General features: G+C 53.7%; 1 protein-coding gene across 1 annotated transcript in view; it reads left to right on the top strand.

The window, feature by feature from the left end:
- The first annotated feature begins 10,951 nt into the window (after window positions 1-10,951).
- CYTH4 (cytohesin 4) overlaps window positions 10,952-20,468 on the top strand; it is a 30,050-nt gene continuing 20,533 nt past the window's right edge. The window contains exons 1-2 of the mRNA XM_080811624.1: window positions 10,952-11,074; window positions 19,560-19,642. Of these exons, the coding sequence (XP_080667750.1) occupies window positions 11,056-11,074; window positions 19,560-19,642 (102 nt within the window). The 5' untranslated portion in view covers window positions 10,952-11,055. The remainder of the gene's footprint in view (window positions 11,075-19,559; window positions 19,643-20,468) is intronic.

Here is a 20,468-nt window from a genome sequence, read left to right as displayed (position 1 = left end):
CTCTTATCAGATAAAGGATTTGTAAATATTTTCTCACATGTGGGCTGCCCTTTCACTCTGTTGATGCTGGTTGTTGTTTTTTTTTAAAGATTTTATTTATTTATTTGACAGAGAGAGAGACAGAGATGACAAGTAGGCAGAGAGGCAGGCAGAGGCAGAGAGAGAAGCAGGTTCCCCACTGAGCAAGGAGCCCCATGCGGGGCTCGATCCCAGGACCCCGAGATCATGACCCGAGCCGAAGGCAGTGGCTTAACCCACTGAGCCACCCAGGCGCCCCGATGCTGGTTTTTGATGCAGAAAATTTTTAATTTTCAGAGGTCCCCCAGGATGGGCAGCCAGGATGCAAACTCAGGCCATCTGAATGCAGAATGCAAGTTCTTAACTATGGACAAATGGACAGATGGACATGTGATGAAGGGACGGATGGTGGATGATGGAGGGAGGCTGGGAGGGGGGGACAAAGGAATAGTCAGGGGGATTCCATGAGAGCCTTCTGGAATTCCAGCTACTACCCAGCCACACCCCACCTGCCCCCTCCCCCCAACACGCTTGAGGGAGGATGAGGCGTGGAATCCCATCACCTCAGGCACAGAATCAAAGGGGAACCCAAAACTTCATGAATCAAGTGAAATAATATTTGTGAAATAATATTTTGTGATCTTTTTATAAGTCAAAGTCAAAGCAATAAATCATGGTGGACAAAATACCCACCACTTAAATAAAGATAGGATCTAAACCAGCCTTTGTGTGACCTCACCCACCTCCCCTTGGTCAGGGCCCTACCTACCAACCCTCCCCCTCCCCACCACTTCACCTCCACCCCTGCCCTGAGGCCAGCAATGGAGGGTCATGAGGGACAGAGTGGACAGGGAAAGGGAAGACAGCGTCAGGGCTGCTGGGCTCTGCTCAGCCTCCAGTCCCCGCCACAGTCACTGCCCAAAGACACCCCCCACCACCACCATCCACCCCCCACTCCCCCCCGCCCAAGGCCCAGGCTGTGGCTTCTCTGGGTGTCATCCCTGCAGCCACCACAGGGAGGAGCCCGCGAGCTGCCTTTGGTCTCCGGGTCTCCGAGGAAAGCCGAGGAAGGGGGCGACCAAAAGGACACTTACCATGCCACCCTAGGCCCCCTACCACACCCCCCAGCTGACCCCCAGAAGCTGAGGACCCAAGCCAGGCCCTCCCAGTGCCCCACGGCCAGGCCAACGCCAGCTGCCTTTAGTGTATTCCTCCATGAAACCCCTCACACCCATCCCCATAGGAAATGTCATTTCCTCCAGTTTTGTGGAAAAGGAAACCGAAGCCCAGAGAAGGTAGAGGACAAGCATTCTGGGCATGTCTAAGGGCTAAGGGAGCAAAAGTCCCACCTTGCAGAGTTGGAGATCAAGGCTGAGCATGGCCAAGTGACCCAGCTCCCATCACGTGGCCAGGAGGGACAGAGCCAGGGAGGGAAGGCTGGCTTAGCCTGAGAGCAAGCCCCGTGCTCTTTCTGTGCCCTCACGCTCCCCAGTGGGACCCCCACCTGCAAGGCCCCAAGTCTTGGCCTCAAAAGTCAGGTCCAAATAGAAGGCTCTAGCAAGTGGAAGTCAGGAGTCCTTTCTCTCCCCTCCCCCCAGGTGCTGACACTGGGCAAGGTGCGTCCCCCATCTGTGCCAGGCCTGTCTCAGGACCCCCACAGACTTGGGGTCACACGGAGAAACCAGACGTGGCCTCCTCCCCAGCACACGGAGCCTGAGGAGCCGCTGGGGGGATAGAAAAGGCAGTAGGAAAAAGAATGAAAATGACCCTCAGAGTGCTCGGGCTTCCAGCCTCCCGCCCCTGCCACGGTTTTCTCTTCATTGGGGGAGAGACCTCAGACACCCCTGAGGACCTTCCAGCAGAATGTTTGGGGACTCAGGGGTCACGAGCTCACAAGCTGGGCTATGTCACCCAGCTTCTGGACAACTAACAGTTCGATGAAGAGTTGCCCTGCCCATATGGGAAGGGCCGACCTCAGAGCAAAGATGAGGGCCCCAGCTCAACGCTGGAAATGGCTGGAAACTGCTGATAGACTCTGCTCTCACTTTTTTCCAGAGCTGCGCTGGGAGGGAGTGTTACCACCTGACTCAGGTCAGCAGTGGGGAAGACACCCCGACCCCAGCCTGCTGGGCAGCTGGCTGCCTTAGTTAGATGGCACTTGACTGCCGCTGGCCATTGTCAGTCAGGGATCCACAGGCCCTTAGAGCTGATGTGAGATATCCCTGGCCCCCCACCCCTGCTATTATTCATTCAACAATGGCACCGCAGGCCCATCAGACAGACCCAGCCTCATCCTTCAGGGTGTTCATGCTCCAGTGATGAAAACCAATTTTAAGCAGGCAGTTAGGGTGCTGGGTTCTAGGATTCTGGCAGAGTATACAGGAGCCATGAGCATTTGGGTTAGGACACAATGCCCAGAGAAAGCACAGTTTAAGCCAAAACCTAAAGCGTGGGTAAGAGTTGGCCAGAGATGGGGAGGAGATGGGTAAGTCAGGTGGAAGGAGTAGCATATACAAAGGCCCTGGGGCATGAGAACATGGACTGATCAAGACAAAGGAGGATGGTCCCTAGTGCTGCAGCACAGGGCAGCGGGCAGCAATCGACTTCCAGAGGGTTTTGCCGGTCATGTTGTGAAGTCTCGATGCCATCTGGAGGGTGGCAGGAAACCCCTGATGGTCTTTAAGCAGAATAATGTGACCAGTTGGCTTTCAAAGCAGGATGTCCCAGGGAGCCCCAGCACTACCCAGAGATGACCCCAAAGTGGCAGGAAGTATCAACAGATCATTTTGTTAAAGTCTATAATCGCACTTTCGAGCAAAAAAAAAAAAAAAAAAATCCTCCGAGGTAGACTGAACCTGCCATAAGTTTAAATCCTCACATATCAGATTCCAATCTTTGAAGGACTGACAAAAACTCTAGAGAAGTGGCTTCCCAAATAACTCGAATTGTTGTCCCAGAAATATGACTCAGCCGTAACCACAAGAACACACAAGTCAGAACCAAGGCTGGGCCGGTTGGCACAGCTGCGTGTTTGCACAGCCCCTCTGACCTTCTGCGTCTAAGTCTGTAAAGACACTGGAGATGCCCTTGGGCCAGGAGAATCTTCTGGCCTTTCCTGTTGGGCTGACCACCCCCCGCTCCGGGCCCTCCACCCCTCCTGCCAGCGGCCCTTGACTCCAGGAGAGTCGCTCCTTCTTAAGAACACCCTGCCCACCGCCACCCCCGCTCCTGGGGACCCCACCTTTTGATCTGTTCTCAACATCGCATCTCTCTGCCTCCACTTCCTCAGCTCCCCCTGCCTTACCACCTCCCACCCCGAGCTGCTAACGTACCGGACGCCCAGACACCTTCACTTCCCCAACACCCACCGGAGGCACGGCTGACCACTTCTTCAAAGGTCCTCATCTCGGGGTCTCCGACCTGCTTGGTTTCCTCCTGGGCCTCCACCTTCTCCCTCCTCCCCACCCCCATCCCCTCACCCTGTCCCTGCGGTAGCATTTCCTTCCAGGGCCCCATAGGCTAACACCTTGGTTGCCACCAGCCGCCCCCTCCATCCCCCCTCCCTGGCTGGGGAAGCGCGCCTCCCACCTGCTGCTGCAAATGCCAGATGCTCCGTTTCCCAGGATCCCTGGCCTCCAGGTGTCAGCAGGGACCTGCCTGGGCCAAGGGGGACGAGGAGCAGCAGAGCCCTGGTGGGTGTTGCCATCTGGCAACTGGGAGGGGAGCCCAGTGCAGGGAGACGCTGTCCCCTGTTTGCCCCACCTTGGCCCCATCCCACCCCACAGCACAGACCTGGACCTTTCTGTGGTCCTGGAGGGAAATAGGAAAGGGCCAGGACTTGGCCCCATCCCACCCCACAGCACAGACCTGCTTTCTGTGGCCCCAAAGCTCAGAATTCCTCACCTGCTGGACATAGTTGACTTGAGGGCAAGAGAGCTGGAAAGAGCTTAGGGAAGGTCTAAATCAATGTCCTGGACCTTTCCAGACCACCTCCACCGAGGCGCACTGGAGGCTTCTGCTTCTTCCGGGCCCCACTTCAGTGAGCTTTCGAGGAGGGAGAGCCCGGGGCCACCTCCTGTGTGCACGTGACATGCACGTGTACATATGCTTGATGTGCAAATGTGTATTCCTGTCCCCAGCAGAAACTACAGTCCCAGCCCAAAACGCCTGCCGCCTGTGTTGGAAAGGGGAAGTGGGAGTCAGGGAGCCGCTGAGTGGAGGGTAGAGTCGGGGGAGGGGGAGACCTGAGGCAGAACTAGGGCCTGGTATCTGGATTCCTCCCAATCCCACCCTTCTCCCCATCTCAAGCCTCTGAGCCTTTTCTCATGCTGTTCCTTCAACTTGGAACCCTTCCCACCTCCCACCTCCCCTGAAGCACATGCTCTGGCTTGACCTTCCATAGGATTTTTTTCCTTTCTTTAACAGATATCCAAGACTCTGCATGGGCATCCCTGCTCCGGGAGGCCTCACTGAATGGGCCGGCCATGGCTGTTGAGTTTTCTGTCCCCAACACCCAGCGCTCGGGGTCACACTCAGGAAATCCTGGCCGCCTACTCAGTGTGAAAGGATGACTCTCACCTAACATCTCCCCTCTCCTCGAAATTCCATCCTGCAAGTCCCATGCTCAGACTCAAACATTTGGGGAGGGCCCACATTCTCAGACAGCTGAGCTGGGGGGGCACCGCTAGATATAGGCTGGTGCTTTATCCCAAATACACCTGTACTCTGAATCCTGCCCCACGACCCTTACGCGTTTTGCTTTTGCAATCTCCTCCTCCACACAGAAGGAGGAGGCATTCTTACCTTCCCTTTGCCTGTAAGGAAGCTGACTCGCAGGGTCAGGTCACGTGCCCCGGACCACCCCAGGCTAGAGCTGGGATCTGAGTTCAAGCCTCAGACAAACACAAAATGCACAGAAAGTTCAAACCACCTTAAATCCCACAACCCAGAGGCAATCTATCTGTTAACATTTTGGTGAATATCTCCATCATGTGTTGGTAGCCAAGGCATCAAACAGGTAAGCCATGAGTCAGAGACACCCGTTGGGTTGGCTTTCACCTTGCTCTCCAGCTCAGCATTTTGTAAAATTTTTTTTAAAGATTTTTTATTTATTTAGTTGACAGACAGAGATCACGAGTAGGCAGAGAGGCAGACAGAGAGAGAGGGAGAAGCAGGCTCCCTGCTAAGCAGAGAGTCCAATGCGGGGCTTGATCCCAGGACCCTGGGATCATGACCTGAGCAGAAGGCAGAGGCTTTAACCCACTGAGCCACCCAGGTGCCCCTTGTAAATTTTTTAAAAAACTAATTGCTTATTAATATCACACCCAAATTTATAAATCCTGTGATCCTTGAAAACAGAGATCCGGTCATCCCAGGCTCTTATCTTTTCAAGGCAACAGCTGGCTGGTCCTAAGGACCAGCTGCCCACTTCATATGGGACAAACCTCTCTATTTTGCCACAAGCCCCACCATTCCCTGTTGTGCCCTCATTTAGCTTGCCATCCTGCCCCTTGTCAGGCTGACAACCTCTCTCTAGGCATCTACAACAGCTAACATTTATTGAAAACCTACAACAGGCCAATCCACCTCTCAAATGCACTTGACATGGGTTAACTTCTTTCATTCTCAAAGTGATGACATGAAGTAGGCATTATTATTATGCCCATTTTGCAGATGAGGCAACTGGGGATGAATTGCCCAAGACCACGGTGAGAGCCAGGCATCCTGGCTCCAGAGTCTGCCGCTGACCCCCGTTCTATCTGTAAACACTCCCACACTCAGCCCTAGGTTGTTCCATAGCAATCCGTATAGTCTAGGATCATCTGTATCATAAAAAACAAGAGAAACTAAAAAGTCTAAACTTTTTTGAGTGGACATTTGTTGCCTTTTCTATCCAGTTTTCCTTCCTTCAAGGAACTGCCCTTCTTCTGGCAGTTCTGGTGGGACTATCCTCCCCCTCTCACCTCCCTCCTTACCGGGAGGCTGGGCATGTGACCCAGCCCTGGCCAATCATGGCATTCCTCCTATGATATTACAGGAATTGGTCCAGAGATGGGCACGTGACCCAGGTCTAGCCAAACAGAGACTTTCCCTGTTGTTTTTTTGTTTTGTTTTGTTTTTTTGTTTTTTTGTAAGCTGTCTTTCCAAAGTCAAAGGTGATCTGATGTGAGCCTGGCACTGTTTTTGGCTGGGCTGGCTGCCCTATGGACAAAACCCATCTTAGAAGGAAATAGCTCAGACAGACTGAAAGAATTGGAAGAGAATGAGAGAGAGAGAGGGAGACATCTTAAGTCTCTGATGTCTATATCTGCAAGGTCATCCACATCCCTGACTCTCCAGGAATTGAGCCAGTAAATCCCAGTTTAAGCCAGACTGAGTTACATTTACTGAAAACCAAAAGATGCTTGAATTCTACATCCTCATTATTCTCTTCAATGACTCACACAGGCCCATCATCTGGACTCAGCACAATTTATTAACCATTCAGTCCCTGATGAGTGTTTGACTCTTCCCAAATTCCCCTGTCACCAATGGATTGCTGGGAAGAACCTTCATGGGCTCATCCTCTTCCACATGTGTGCAATTATCTTGCTAGGGGCAATTTCTAGATATGAACTTGGACATCAAAGTGTGTTCTTCTGCCCTTGACCTTCACTCCTGCCTTTGACTTACTGAGCCATGGACCATTCCCCAGATCCAGCTTCCTCCTGTCCCTCTGCGCTACAGGCTCCCAGTAAGTCTTGTGGCCAAACCTAGACAAGGAATGACAGGTCAGGGGGATATCAGGTATGTTTGGAAAGCTCCCTCCAAAGCCCCACGTGCAGCTGGGGTCTCACAGCCCAGAGCCTCAATAGTCCCAAGATTCAGGGGTGCTCCATCTGCCAGGCAGAACTAGAGAGTTCCAAGTCATGAGAAAGAATGAGAAATCAGAGAAAATTATGAAAGGGAGGGACTTGAGAGATGATTCATCCCAGACACACACCCTACCCACTACCTGCCACGTCCCACCCAGCCCAGATGACTCAACCATGTGCCCCATGTGGCCCAAGATTTTTGTCTATCTTGTGCTAATGCCAAGAACAGCACGTGGCACGTAGTGGATGTACATACATCTACTGAATGGATGGATGGATGATGGGATCGATGGAAGGTTTACTCCAACTGTGCAGCCAGTTGTGGGTTCAAGGGCAGGTTCTGCCCCTTACTCACTCTGTTAAGACCCTCTCTCTGCAGATCTCCTGACCCACATGTAAAGGAGGTCATTGATTTAGACCTTCCCTAAGCTCTTTCCAGCTCTCTTGCCCTCAAGTCAACTATGTCCAGCAGATGAGGAATTCTGAGCTTTGGGGCCACAGAAAGCAATACCTACGCGGTTTTACTACAGTTGAATCCAAGTCCTGGACCTTTCCTATTTCTCACCCGAAGGGTGGGCAGGTCATTAAACTTCTTTCCAAATATTTGAAATGATGCTTGCCTAAGTTTAGAGTGGGAATGAAGTCAGACAATGCAGAATCTGAGCTTGCCTCTTCCTGGCTGTGTGATCTTGAGCAAGTAACTTAACCCCTCTGAATTCAGCTTCCACATCTGTAAAACAGGGATAGTAATACACATTGTGCGGCTCTGGAAAAGGTTCAATGAAAGGATGTGCAAGCACTTAGCACAGTGCCTGGCATGTAGTGAGCGCTCCATGAATGCTGGTGGTGGAGGTTGTCTAAAGACCTCCCAGATCCCATGTCTGGAGACTGCTGTGTCTGGTCCCATAAGCAACTACGGACTCCACATAGTTCACATGGAAGAAGCAGAGACCCATTTCAGGGAAAAGGGCTGACCTCAGGCCAGAAAGAGCCTCAGGGAGAAGGCTTTTAAAGAAGCTCTTCCCATCTTCATCCTTCTTCCTACCCAAAATTCAGGCACAATGGCTGTAGATCAGGCAGCCACTTTGGGCCATGAGGAGACCTTGAGGATAGAAGCAAAAAGTTAGAGGGAGCCTGGATCCCTGATTCCCAGGCTTCTGTGAAAACAGTCCTATATTACCTACCTCGAGCTTCTTTCTCATAAGAGATAAATATATCTCTAATTTCTTTAAACCACTGTTATTTGGGTTTTCTCTTTCTTATAAAGAAATACAATTTTATCTGTCCCCATTCTGCAGATGACCAAAAAACAAAAAATCAAAAACAAAAAACAAAAACACCAGGCTCAGATGGGAGAAATTCATAGAGTTAGCCAGTACTGACTTGGGATTTGAATCCAGGGCCTCATGGATCCTCTCCTATTAAATCTACCAAACCCATTGCCACCCACAATGAGAGGGTCCTTCCTTCCCAGACTACTTGTATACAAGCTGTTAGACATGAACAGGGCTGGAGCGGCAGAGGATGGAGAGATGCAGCCACAGAAGGCTTCACAGAGAAAGTAGTGTTTGAGTTGAGTCTTAGAGAATGAGTTAGTCATAATAACTGAACCATTCAGCCAGCCCTTCAGACAGAACGAGAAGCCCCAGATGCCAGCCTGTGTCCCAAGGCAAGGTACATCCACTGAGGCTGGCTGCAGCATTAGGACACATTTCAGGGGTCCCCAAGACCACCCTCAGTGTCAGTCATTCACGTGGAGGACTCACAGAACTCCGCACGAAGTCCTACCTACAGCTCCGATCTATGACACCGAAAGGGTAGATGGCAAACCCAGCAAAAGTGCCTGGGGTGAGGTCCGCAGGAAGCTGGCACGAGGGTCCAAGAGACCCCTCCCGATGGAGTCACACAGGAGACACCAAATCCTCCAGTAGCAAAGCGTGCAAACGCATGGGGGATGCCGTCAACCCGGGAGGCTCAGAAGAAACTCAGCCCCCCAGGTTTTCACTGGGGGCTGGTCATGTAGGCACCCTCTGCCCAACATACACCCAACTTGCAAACTCCCAGAAGGAAAGCAGGTGTTTGCCATAACCCACGGTGTCTGCACAGTTTAGGTTCAGCGAGCCTCTCTCCTCAGGGAACAGCAGGAACCCTCCAGAAACCCAAGTTCCCAGACAGCAGCCAAAGGCCAAACCTGCAAGCGGGACTTGTAATGGATCACAGTCCCGGTCCTGCTGTGTTAACTCTTCTACATGGGGAATGACACCTTCCTTCCCATTTCTGTTTTTGAAGTGACCCAGGAAATGAGTTTTCATGTCTCAGACCCAGACGTGGAGAGAAAAATCTAGTTTCCTATGGAGACTGTTTCAACAAGTTTCTTCAAGAATGACCTTGAGTTAGGCATGAGCCCAAGGGTAGTAGGGGGATTGGTTCCAAGAGCCAGGTGAGAGCACAGGACTGGCGGGTCTGGTCCTGAGCAGGCCACTAATTCAAGTTCCAACTCAGTCAAGCATATCCAAAAATGAGCCTCAGTTTCCACCTCAATAAAATGAAGGCATTGAATCTCACCTGTATCAGTGAGCTTTTGCTGTATAACAAACCACCCCAAGAGTTGGGGGTTCAGAACAGCAAACGACTGTTATTTCTCACAGTGCTACAGGACAACCCTGCCTGAGGGCTGGGCTCCACTCAGCGGTCCTTCTCCCAGTGTTGGCCAGGCTCACTCATGAGGCTGCAACCAGACAGCAGTCCGGACAGCTGGGCCATTCTCCGCCTGGCCTCCCATCCTCCAGCGAGGTAGCCCAGGCTGGTTCCCATAGCAGCCAGGCAGGCAGGTGGCCAGAGAGAGACACAGCCCAGATTCAAGGGAAAGAGAAACAGACCCTACCCCATGACGGGAAGAGTGTCACATGCGAAGTAGCCTTGCAGAGGGGGGTGCACACAGGGAAGGGTAGAAAGGGTAGCCAACTTTGGCATCAACCACACTGTCTCCCCTATGTTCTTTTCACTCATTCATTCATTCATTCATCTGTTCATTCATTGCTCTTACCAGACACAGAGACATGGAGGTGACCTTGTCCTCATGGGACCTCCAGCCTCGTAGGGAAACAGATGAATGAATCTATGGGTGCCACAAAGTTACACCATGTGAGCATTTATTTTATAGATATTTCTTCACAGAAACTTTGTTCCATCAAGAAGTTGAATCAACCTGCCAGAAAGGCACAAGAAATAAAGTTGGGAATTTTAACCAGAAAGGAAAAGGAAACCAAAAGGAAAGGGAGACCATGCTCATGGAGTACCCACTCTGTCCCAAGTGTCTTATGCACATTCTCTCCTACCATCTTTTCTATAACCCCGAGGTGAGGATTTTTATTCCCCCTTTACATGGAAGTAAACTGAGGCTCACGGCAGATAAGTGACCTTGCCTAAGTCCTCACTGGTCCCAAGTGGCCAAACTGAGAGTCACACAGCTGAGTCTGGCCCCAAAGTCGAACAGCTGTAAAGGAGCTTCAGATTTGACTTTGAGTTTCCTAGCAGCCTGAGGGAAGAGGGAAACTTCCAGTTGGTCACTGGACAGGAAAAAGCCAGACGTGTCCTTGAGGGGAAGCAAAGCTCTTCTTAGCTCTGAATCCATTTTCCTTTTCCCAGGGGAGAGCAGACAAAAGAGCTTGTAGAGTAGAATTTGGGGGGCCCAGCTGTCCAAAGGTGACCCTTCAGCTTCTATCTAGGGAAGATGCTAAGTAAACGGCCCATTGTTCCCCTGGAGAAGACTGTATCCCCCAACAGTCAGCAGCCACGATGTGCGCATGTGTGCGCATGCGTGTGTGTGTGTGTGTGTGTGTGTGTGTGTGTGTGGTCTGTCTCTCTCACTTTCTCTTTTTATCCCCCAACCCCTCCCTTTGTTTGTCTCCACTGTCTCTAAATCTCCCTTGCCCACACCCAAAAATGCAAAGAGTCCCAGCAACACGAAACTCGGTTGGTTTTAGGAAGTGCTGCTGCGTCAAGAGCCTACAGACCAGATCATAGCAGACGGGACTGACTTCCTCCCCACGCGGCTCTGGGCGGGGCCTCCCGGAAGGGGCCTGCTGTGAGCCGAGGTGACACATCTCTGCCCGGCCAGCTCCAACGGCAGCTGGGTCAGCAGGCAGCGGCAGCACGGGCCACCCCTCCTGAGGACCTCAGAATGGACCTGTGCCACCCAGGTAAGCACCTGGGTCCAACCTCTCTGGGCCTCAGTTTCCTCCTCTGTAAGATGGGGACAATCGTGCCTGCTTTCACAGGATCCTGGAAGGAATCGGTATAGAAATAGATCTAAGACAGGTGGGAAACTCAGAAGCAAGCCACAAATGTTTATGAGCTCAGGCTGGCTGCCTAGCTGTGCTCCAGGAGCTGGGGATCGGGTGAACAAAGCGGGCCGGGCCCCTGCCCGCCTGAGCTCATGCTATAGGGGGGCAGACAGACAGTAAAGGTATTTATGGAATATGTCAGGAGGAGACAAGCAAGAGAAGGAAGAGCCAAGTAGGGGAAGGACGATGGGAGAAGGTGGTCGAGAAGGTCAGGAGGACATAGCATTTGGGCAGAGACCTGGAGGAAGGAAGGAGTGACCCATATGGGTTTCTGGGGAAGGAATATTCCAGGGGGAAAGGAACCGTCAGTGCAAGAAAGATTGCTCAAGTTGCAGATGACGGCGTTGGTGACAATGGCTTTCTGGGCAGCACAAGGGCCCTGAAGTTCCCGTTTGGCCTCTAGGAGTTGGGGGTAAGGACAGCCTTTGGGGAGGCTGAGACCACCGCATAGATCGCCGCTGAAGGGGGCCTGGGGAGGAGCCGCAGAGAAACCTGGCTGAGACCCTCCCCAGTGAGCAGGACCGTGTGTCAGGGGGAAAGAGGAGAGGCACAGTCTGCACAGTCAGTGGGGGAGACAACAGGTGGTGCTGGGTTTCTGCAAGGCAGGGAGAAGGAACGGGACAATGCGTCCGTGCCCTGTACTCAGAATACCCCAGCATTGCCTGGAAGTCCGGAGGACGAGGGTTGCCAGGAGCTGTCCAGTCCCCGGGTTCAGAGGACATCTACCCTGTGAGCAATAGAACCATTTTTCTTCAAACAAAACCTCACAGAGCGGGGCCTGACCCCGCCCACCGGGCCTCCCGCGGGCTCTGGGGAGCACAGTGAGGGAAGCACACATCCCTTTCAACAGTCCCTGGGCTTTGGGTGTCATGTGGCTCACAGACTGGACAGGCTCCTGGGCATATGTCTTAGGTCGCGCCTAGAAGACAAGCGGGGACACAGGGAGGAGGCGTGGGGCTCCAGGTCACTCAGCAGTTAGGAGGCCGTCAGAGGCAGGGAGGTCACGCCCGCACACACGGCCCATCACCCCGCCATTAGCACTTTGTTCTTTGAGGGCTTCACAGACTGAGATCCTTCAGAACAGGGACGGCTGTCTCTCTAAGGGGGAAACGGAGGCTCCGGACATGAACTGGAGGGGAGGGCTGACTTGCTCGAAGTCAGGCGGCCAGAGCGGGGACAAGACCCTGAGAGGAGACAGAGCCACCGGTTCGCCTGGGCTGTGAGAGGCGGGAGGCCAGAAGCTATTCTCTTGAGGCTGGCCCTGGGTGGAGAGAGGATTGAGTAAAGTCAGTGCGGGCGGCGCGCTGACGGGTTTGAGATCTCCGTGGACTGTTGGTTCATTCACTCATTCACGCCATCCGCAGTCCTCCCGTGTGCAGGGCCTGTGCTGGGCAGTGCTAGGGACAGTGACCGGCCGTGGGGAAGCTGCTGGTCCAGGAGGTGGGGGAGGAGGGGGACAGATCCTGCAGTTCAATGACCCAGGGCAGATGAGGAAGCGACTCCTTCCACCTGGGAGCGGGGAGATCTGGGAAAACTTCCTGGAGGAGTCAGAGGGAGGGAAGGAAGGTCATCCTCCCTTACCCAGAGTGGGTCTTAATCAATGCCCCTCCACAGCCGGGTGACTTCCCCTCTCCGAGCTCAGATTCATCATCTGTCAGTGGACACCGTCCCCCCACCCCAGCCTGAGCTGGGAAAGTGAATAAGTAGGGATTGGGGGTCAGCCCCACCCAGCTCGGGTCCCAGCTCTGCACCCACCCGCCGGTGGTTGTGATGGGCCTTTTCCTTCTGTGGGCTCCAGTTCCCCGTCTGCACCATTGACAGGATGGTGGCCAAGGTCCCCCAGGACAGCCTCCCCCCCTGCCCTGTGTTCTGCCCAGAAGCAGATCAGTCCCCCTTCGCCAGGACCTGCTGGGAAGGTGAGAGGTCCAGGCAGCTAAAGCCTCTACGTGACCAAAGACAGCACCTTTGGGCTGGTGCAGGGAGGCCGGGTGCAATTAAAAATAGACACAGCTTGGCCCGGGGGTGGGGAGGAAGCCACACGACACCCACAAAGCCTCGGGGGCTGGGCCGGGGAGCAGCGCCACCGGACACCCCCTTCTGCCCCAGTGCCCCTCACGCCGAGACTCTGAGAAGCCTCTGCCCTCGGGGGGCCCCAGGATCGCACCCTCCTCTTGCCCTGGAAAGGGGAAGCAAGGCCAGCTGTCCTGGAAGAGGGTCTGCAAGCAGAACGATTTCTAAAAATACGATGGGAAAGAGGAAGGACAAAGGGGAAGTTGGGAGGAGCTGGGGAACGGGTTGGGGTGGGCACCGGGGCACCCCCAACTGGCCTAGGCGCGGGCACAGAGGGCGGCCCCAGCCTGCAGCATCGGTGGGGCCCATCCTCCAAGGGCAGCCCTGGGGAGGTATGAAACTCAGAGCCAAGGGAGGAGCCAACGGAGGTCATGGTGATGGCTATGGTCCTTCTTTCATTATCTGTTTGTTTTATTACTACTGTTAGCAAATTGCACCTCCATGAGCTGCTCCGGTGTTCGAAACTCTAGCATCACTGGGCTCTCGCTCTATGTCCTTGTCACCCTCCCCCAAATATCTCTGCCCTCAGCTCTGAAATGCAGAGAAGTCCCCGCTTTGAAACACAGAGCTGAAGGGTTGGAAGGTTGGGTGCTTCCCGTGGCCATTGGGACAGCACAGGTGTCAGAATCCTGTTGGGGTCAGAATCCTGCCAGGAGGGGACAGGGGACGGAGAGGATCCAGGAGCTTGCCCGTCAAACCACAGAAGAGGCTCTGTGAGGAAAAAATGCACAACACCCCACCTCTCAGGCCCTCCCACAGTCCCGAGAACTTTCTACCCATACCTGTGTCTCAGTCTCCCCAGCTCGAAGAAGTTGGCTGGCCTTCTGTCTCAGCCCTCCCAGAAGGGGAAAGAGGAACAAAGTGTGGGCATCTCTGAGCATCTGGCCTTCATTCTCGAACAAGTCGTCATGGTCAGCATTTCCAAGTCGGAACCACCGGGGCTGGGGTCGGCTGGGGTTTTGATGATTTGCATGAAAACATCTGGCGTCAGAGGATCCAAATCAAGGCGGTGGCCTCGGAGTCCCAGCTGGGCCTGGGTGTGACCATCTTCCAGCTGGGTCTCCTCGAGCGGGTCACTGGACCTCTCTGAGCCCCAGGCGCCTCATCTCTAGAGTGAGAGCAGACAGACCTTCCTCCAGAGCTGTCATGAGGACCCCCTGGGATAGAGGACGGTGAGAGCCCAGAGCCCACAGGGCCTGGCACGTAGTAGGTGCCCCCGCAGCATGCCGCCCCCCAACAGACGGCTCCGCTTGTTTATTGAGCAAGACCTCAGAGCGGTCCACGCAGATCCTGGAACTGCTGTGGGGACAGGAGGAACAGACACCGCATAGGAGGGCCCCTGAGAGGGGAGAGGATGAGTGGGAGCTGCCAGGCAGAGGGGAGAAGGACGGGCATTGCTGGTGTGGGGAAGAGCCAGCACACAGGTCCGTGGGGAAGGCACACGTGGAAGCAAGCCAAGGACGTCCGGGTCAGGGGCGGCGCAGTGTGAGCTGGGGATGGGGGCATGTGTGTGGGACTGGTGGGCCTGAGCCAGATTCGGGGTCTTCTCTCCAGGACACGGGGATGCTTTAGGAGACTGGATTGGAGGTGCAGAGTGGAGGCAGGGAGACACAGGGAGGTCCTGCCGTTATCCGGTGCGGAGCCTATGGTCGGCGTGGGGTCGGGTGGGGCCGTGGGAACAAAGGAGATGCACAGGGCGTGGGGGTGGGGAGACTTGAGGGTGAGAGAAGGAGCTGCATGTCAACGTGCCTCTTGGGGTCCTGGCCTCTTCCAGGGGCTCTAAGGATTAAAAGGCATAATTTATACAGAGCTGCTGGCCTACAGTAGGTGTTTTTGAGCTGAAGGTTAATGGGACGCTTGCTTCGTCCCCTGGTATAAGGGCCACCTCCCCCCCTCCTCTCTGGAAACCAGGGTCTCTAGGCCTGTGGAGCTCAGAGTTGCAAGGATGGAAAGGAAGGCTCCCCGGTGGGGGTCACCAGGAGGAGGGTACGTGGAGTCACTCCTCCTCTTTGGGCCTGGATCCGTGTCGGTGACCTGTTGGGGACAGAGCACCTTCTAACGGTGCATCCAGGTGGATAGTGCCCATCCAAGCAGGATGTCGGCTCCAAGCTGACACCTCAGCTGCACCTTCGAAAAGCCACGCCATTGGTCCACTGGGCCGGCAGCTGCTGGTGGCGAACTGGTGGAGAGGACCAGCGGGCCCCGGGCCATACGCACCTCCCACACCTGCTTCACTGTAAAGAGAATCCTTTGGTCCAGTGTGATGTTGGGCGGTACTCGGAGTGAGTGGGCTGATCAAGCAGTCTGGAAGCCTCCAGAAAGGGGCCCGGACTGAGTATCTGTGGGAAGGAAGGGCCACTGCGTGACCAGGGCATGTGTGGCTTTCGGTCAAGACAGACTGCTGGCCTTTGAGAGTAGAAGGGATCCGACGTTATCAACCTGTCGCCAAGTTGCGGGTTGGCCTTCCCGGGAAACCATCGGGAACATGCAGCAGTGGCCGGAGCTGGGGAAGCCTGGGTCAGTGGCTCCAGACGCAGCCTCCGCCCGGGCCCTGTGGCGGCGTCACCCACGGACAGTTGTACCAGCATGGGGTTGGCTTGTCAGAGACAGGCTGATGTCACTGGCCGATCATGCTGTCTGCTTGGTGGTGCAGGCTTTCTTCTGTGCTGGATGGTTGCCAGGGAGCATTAGGGTGTCTCGAAAAAGCCCTCACCCTCGGGGCGCCTGGGTGGCTCAGTCCGGTAAGCATCCGACTCTTGATTTCTGCTCAGGTCATGATCTCAGGGTTTGGGGATCGAGCCCCGCATTAGGCTCATACTCTGTGGGGAGTCTGCTTGAGGTTCCCTCTCCCACTCTCTCCCCTTCCACCACCCCCCACTTGCACTCTTTCTCTTTCTCTCTCTCTCTCTCAAATAAATAAATAAAATCTTTAAAAAAAAAAAATCCTCACCCTCCGTGTCCACTCCTAGGGGACCATCCTTTCTCTTCCTCAGATCTCTCTGTTCCCAATCTTCCAACCTTCCCTCTTTCCAGCCTCAGACCAAGCCATCCTCTCCTGGTCATTGTTAACCTTAAAAAATAAAACTGCCAGTTACTTAACCAGCAAAGAGGGGTTTATTCCAGAATAGTGTAGAACTACAATCCACGACAAGCGAGCTAGGGCCAAACCCTGGGCAAGTGCGCAGGACAAAGGACAGGAGGCTCTTTTATAGAGGAGAGGGGAGTCGGAAAATGAATCCCCAGTTACCTGGGAGCTCAAGAGAAGGTGGCTTTTCATCACTGAGTTGTAACTTTCTCATCCACTGGGCTGTTGCTAAGGGAAGAGAAAAGCCTCCTTCCTCCTGCTGGGAGAGTGAAGGAGGAGCTAAAATCTTTCCCACTTGCAAGGGTGTGTCTCCTCCAGTGGGGTCTGCAATTGAGGAGGGGGTGAGAGCTCCCCCTGCTGGCCTCCTGACTCCAGTCTAGATTTCCTCTTGGGAATTTTCACACTCTATCTGCATGTGTATTCCTGCTTCGTGCCCCTGCTCTTTGCCCATGAAACGATGACCAGGAGCCCTGCCGCAGTTCTGTCCACTGGGAGGACTTCTCACACTGTCTCTCCCGGACACCTTTGAGCAGGGCTATATAGTTCAACAGTTATCTAGTTTTTAACGGGTCCCCAGACACTAAGCCACCCATTCTGGAACCAAGTTCAGGTGTTTTGCTCCAATTGCCAGAAAGATCTCGAGGGACCCACCCAAGCAGACATAGTGTGACCCACCCAAGCAGACATAGTGTGCAACCACAGTGGGTGACCCGGGGACCTGGGTGACCTGTCCATGGAGCTTACTGGAGCCCTCTGTTCACTGAAGGAACCACTTATGAAGGGCAGTCATTATCAGTGCATTATTATCATATGTAATTGACCCAGCGTTGTAGGACCCTTCCTTCTGGGGACCTTCTCCTCAGTCAGCAGAGTCTAGGTCTGAATACTGGTTCAGGTCCAGAAACTAGGCAAAAGGTCTTGGCTTTTTATGCAGTGGCTGTACCTTGGGAGGGACAGCTCCATCCGGCTGAGTTGGGCTCCTGGGGAGGAACACAGCTGGGACAGCAATAGGCTATGCCCCCACCCCACCCCTGTGGCCACTGAGAAAATGGGTGCCCTGGTCCCGCAGGAGGGAGCAGATGGCACAATGTAGCACCCATTATACATGTGTTGGACACTTGCCCTATATTGACTACTTGCTTGGTGCCTCCCCATCCCAGTACCCAGTTGCCATCTCAAAGTCCAAGATGGCTGCTCAGTCAATGGGAGGGAGAGATAAGGAAAGGGATCCCTTAATATTCTCTCTGCTTGCCAAACTATGGAAAGAGCATAGATGTCCTTTTTTTTTTTAAAGGATTTTATTTATTTATTTGACAGACAGAGATCACAAGTAGGCAGAGAGGCAGGCAGAGAGAGAGGAGGAAGCAGGCTCCCTGCTGAGCAGAGAGCCCGATGTGGGGCTTGATCCCAGGCCCCTGGGATCATGACCTGAGCTGAAAGCAGAGGCTTTAACCCAGTGAGCCACCCAGGTGCCCCCAGATGTCCTTTGATAGATGAATGGATAAAGATGTGAGATACACTTACAATGGAACGTTACTCAGCCATTAAAAAAATGAAATCTTGCCATTTGCAATGATGTGGACAGAACTAGAGGGTGTTATGCTAAGCAAAATAAGCCCATCAGAAAAAGACAATTCTCATATGATTTCACTCGTATGTGGAATTTAAGAAACAAAACAGAGGAGCACAGAGGAAGGGAGGGAAAAATAGAACAAGGCGAAACTAGAAAGGGAGACAAGCCATAAGAAACTCTTAACCATAGGAAACAGACTGAGGGTTGCTGGAGGGGCGGGGGTTGGGAGATGGGGTAACTGGGTGATGGGCATTAAGAAGGGCACGTGATGTCCTGAGCGCTGGGTGTTCTATGCAACTGGTGAATCACTGAGCTCTACCTCTGAAACCAATTGTACACAATATGTTCATTGAATTTTTTAAAATTTTTAAAATATTCTCTCTGCTTTCATTTGGGAGATATAATGACTGTCCTTGCAAAACCTTAAAGAAAGGTGACCCCCCCCAAAAAAAGAAAGAAAGAAAGGAAAAGAAAAGTGACCAGGTTCCCTAAAAGAGTCCAGGAGTGTATGGGCAGGAGGACAGGAAATGGCAACCCAGGGTGGAGGAGCTTCATGGGCAAAAGTGGGGAAGTAAGACCGAGAGACAGGTTGGGGACAGTGAGGAGCTGGCAGGCGGGACTGCCAGACTCTTACTGAGAATAGTGGGGAATAAGGCTGGCGGGGGAGGCCAGGACCAGGATGAGAAGTTTTCTCTCTGAGTAATGAGGAGCCTGTGGAGATTTTGACAAGGCAAGTGCTGTGGATGGAACAGGATGCACAACGTGTTGAGGAGGGGGGAGTCGCTGACGCCGATGTGGCACCTGGCACAGAATACCAGCACACACATGTCTCCCTTCATTCATTTCCAGGTGAGGAGGAAGGAACTCAGGCTTTGTAGCCAGCCCAATCCAAGTCCCACTCTGGCTCAGCGGCTTCTCCCTATGGAACCGTGGCCAGGTCACCTCATCTCTCTGAGCCTCAGTATCTAGAGCAAGGACTGTGAATTGTACCCCAAAACCCCGTCACCCCATCTTACATAGCAAGGGCATCAGGACCGCCACACTAAAGACTCATTTCCCAGCTTCCCTTGTGGCTAGGTGTGGTCATGTGACTGCTTCTGGCCAATGGCATGTGAGGCTAAAGGATACACCACTTCCTGGTTGCCCAAATAAGTAAGGGGTTGAGTGATAAACCCGGGATATGGGAAAGGGGTAAATGAAAGTTCTGAGGAAGGACAAAGGTATTCGGCAAGTGTTCTGAGTACCTGCTATGTGTCAAGCTCTTTCTGGGGGCTAAGGATGCAACAGTGAGCAAAATTCTTGACGTGTCTGCTCTCCCGGTGCTGGGAGTATGAGCAGAACAGAAAACATGCAAATCAACAAAATGACTTCAGGGAGTCTGTACCAAGAGGGTACAAAGCTGGGTCGGAAGGGACAGTGGAGTGTGTAGTCACTGCTTTAGAGTGTGTAGTCAGGGAAGGCCTCCTGGAGGAGGTGACATCAGGGCTAAAGCCCTGAGTGACCCTGGAAGAAAGAGGGCCCTGGGGAAGCAAGAGCTAGCCTGTGTGGCTGAGCGGAGTGATGGAAGGGATGGTGGTGATTGGGCCAGTGACCGCTGGTTCTTCTCTGTCCAGACCCAGCAGAGCTGAGCAGCGGGGAGACCCAGGAGCTGCAGCAGATCAAGTGGCACCGAAAGCAGCTTCTGGAAGACATCCAGGTGTGTGCACACTCACACTCACACACGCGCATGCACATGTCCACACACACGCTCGTGCTGACACACCCTCCAAGCCCACTCACCCACAAGCAGACCCTCGCACACTCACTCCTGACCTCAGCCTGGTCAGACGGCGGGGCTGGACTCCAGCCCACGCATGGCCTCGGCCCTGGCCCCCAGGAGTGGGGTGACCAGAATCCCAGAGGGACTCCCCATTGCCAGTCCCCAGCTGCCAGGACTCAGAGGAGCCAGGAGCGTGGGGGAGGAAAGAGGGGACAATCAGCTAAGCACTTACTGTGTGCCGTGCTCTCCACACTTCATGGGACGGCAGGCTCTACTCCCATCCATGTGGCTCTCATCAGGTCTCATCTCCACGCTGAGCCTCAATTTCAGCCCCTCTAAAACTTAAACCATTTCGGGGCACCTGGGTGGCTCAGTGGGTTAAAGCCTCTGCCTTCGGCTCAGGTCATGATCCTAGGGTCCTGGGATCGAGCCCCGCATCGGGCTCTCTGCTCAGCAGGGAACCTACTTCCACCTCTCTCTCTGCCTGCCTCTCTGCCTACTTGTGATCTCTGTCTGTCAAATAAATAAATAAAATCTTAAAAAAAAAAAAAAACTTAAACCATTTCATCAAGATAACACCAGTGTGTGCCCGGCACTCGCCAATGAACCAGTTCCTCAGCCGTTCACTCCTCTGATTTTAGGCTACTTCTGAGGCAGGCCCTGGTTCTGTTCCTGGAATGTGCCAGGCTCCATCCTGCCCCTGGGCCTTTGCACTCACAGTTCCCGCAGACTGGGACTCTCCCAAGCTCTCCTCGTGGCACCT

Source organism: Martes martes, assembly GCF_963455335.1.
Source record: "Martes martes genome assembly, chromosome: 8".
Taxonomy (NCBI): Eukaryota; Metazoa; Chordata; class Mammalia; order Carnivora; family Mustelidae; genus Martes; species Martes martes.
The sequence above is the reverse complement of the archived record's forward strand: the minus strand, read 5'-3'. Positions and strand labels throughout refer to the sequence as shown.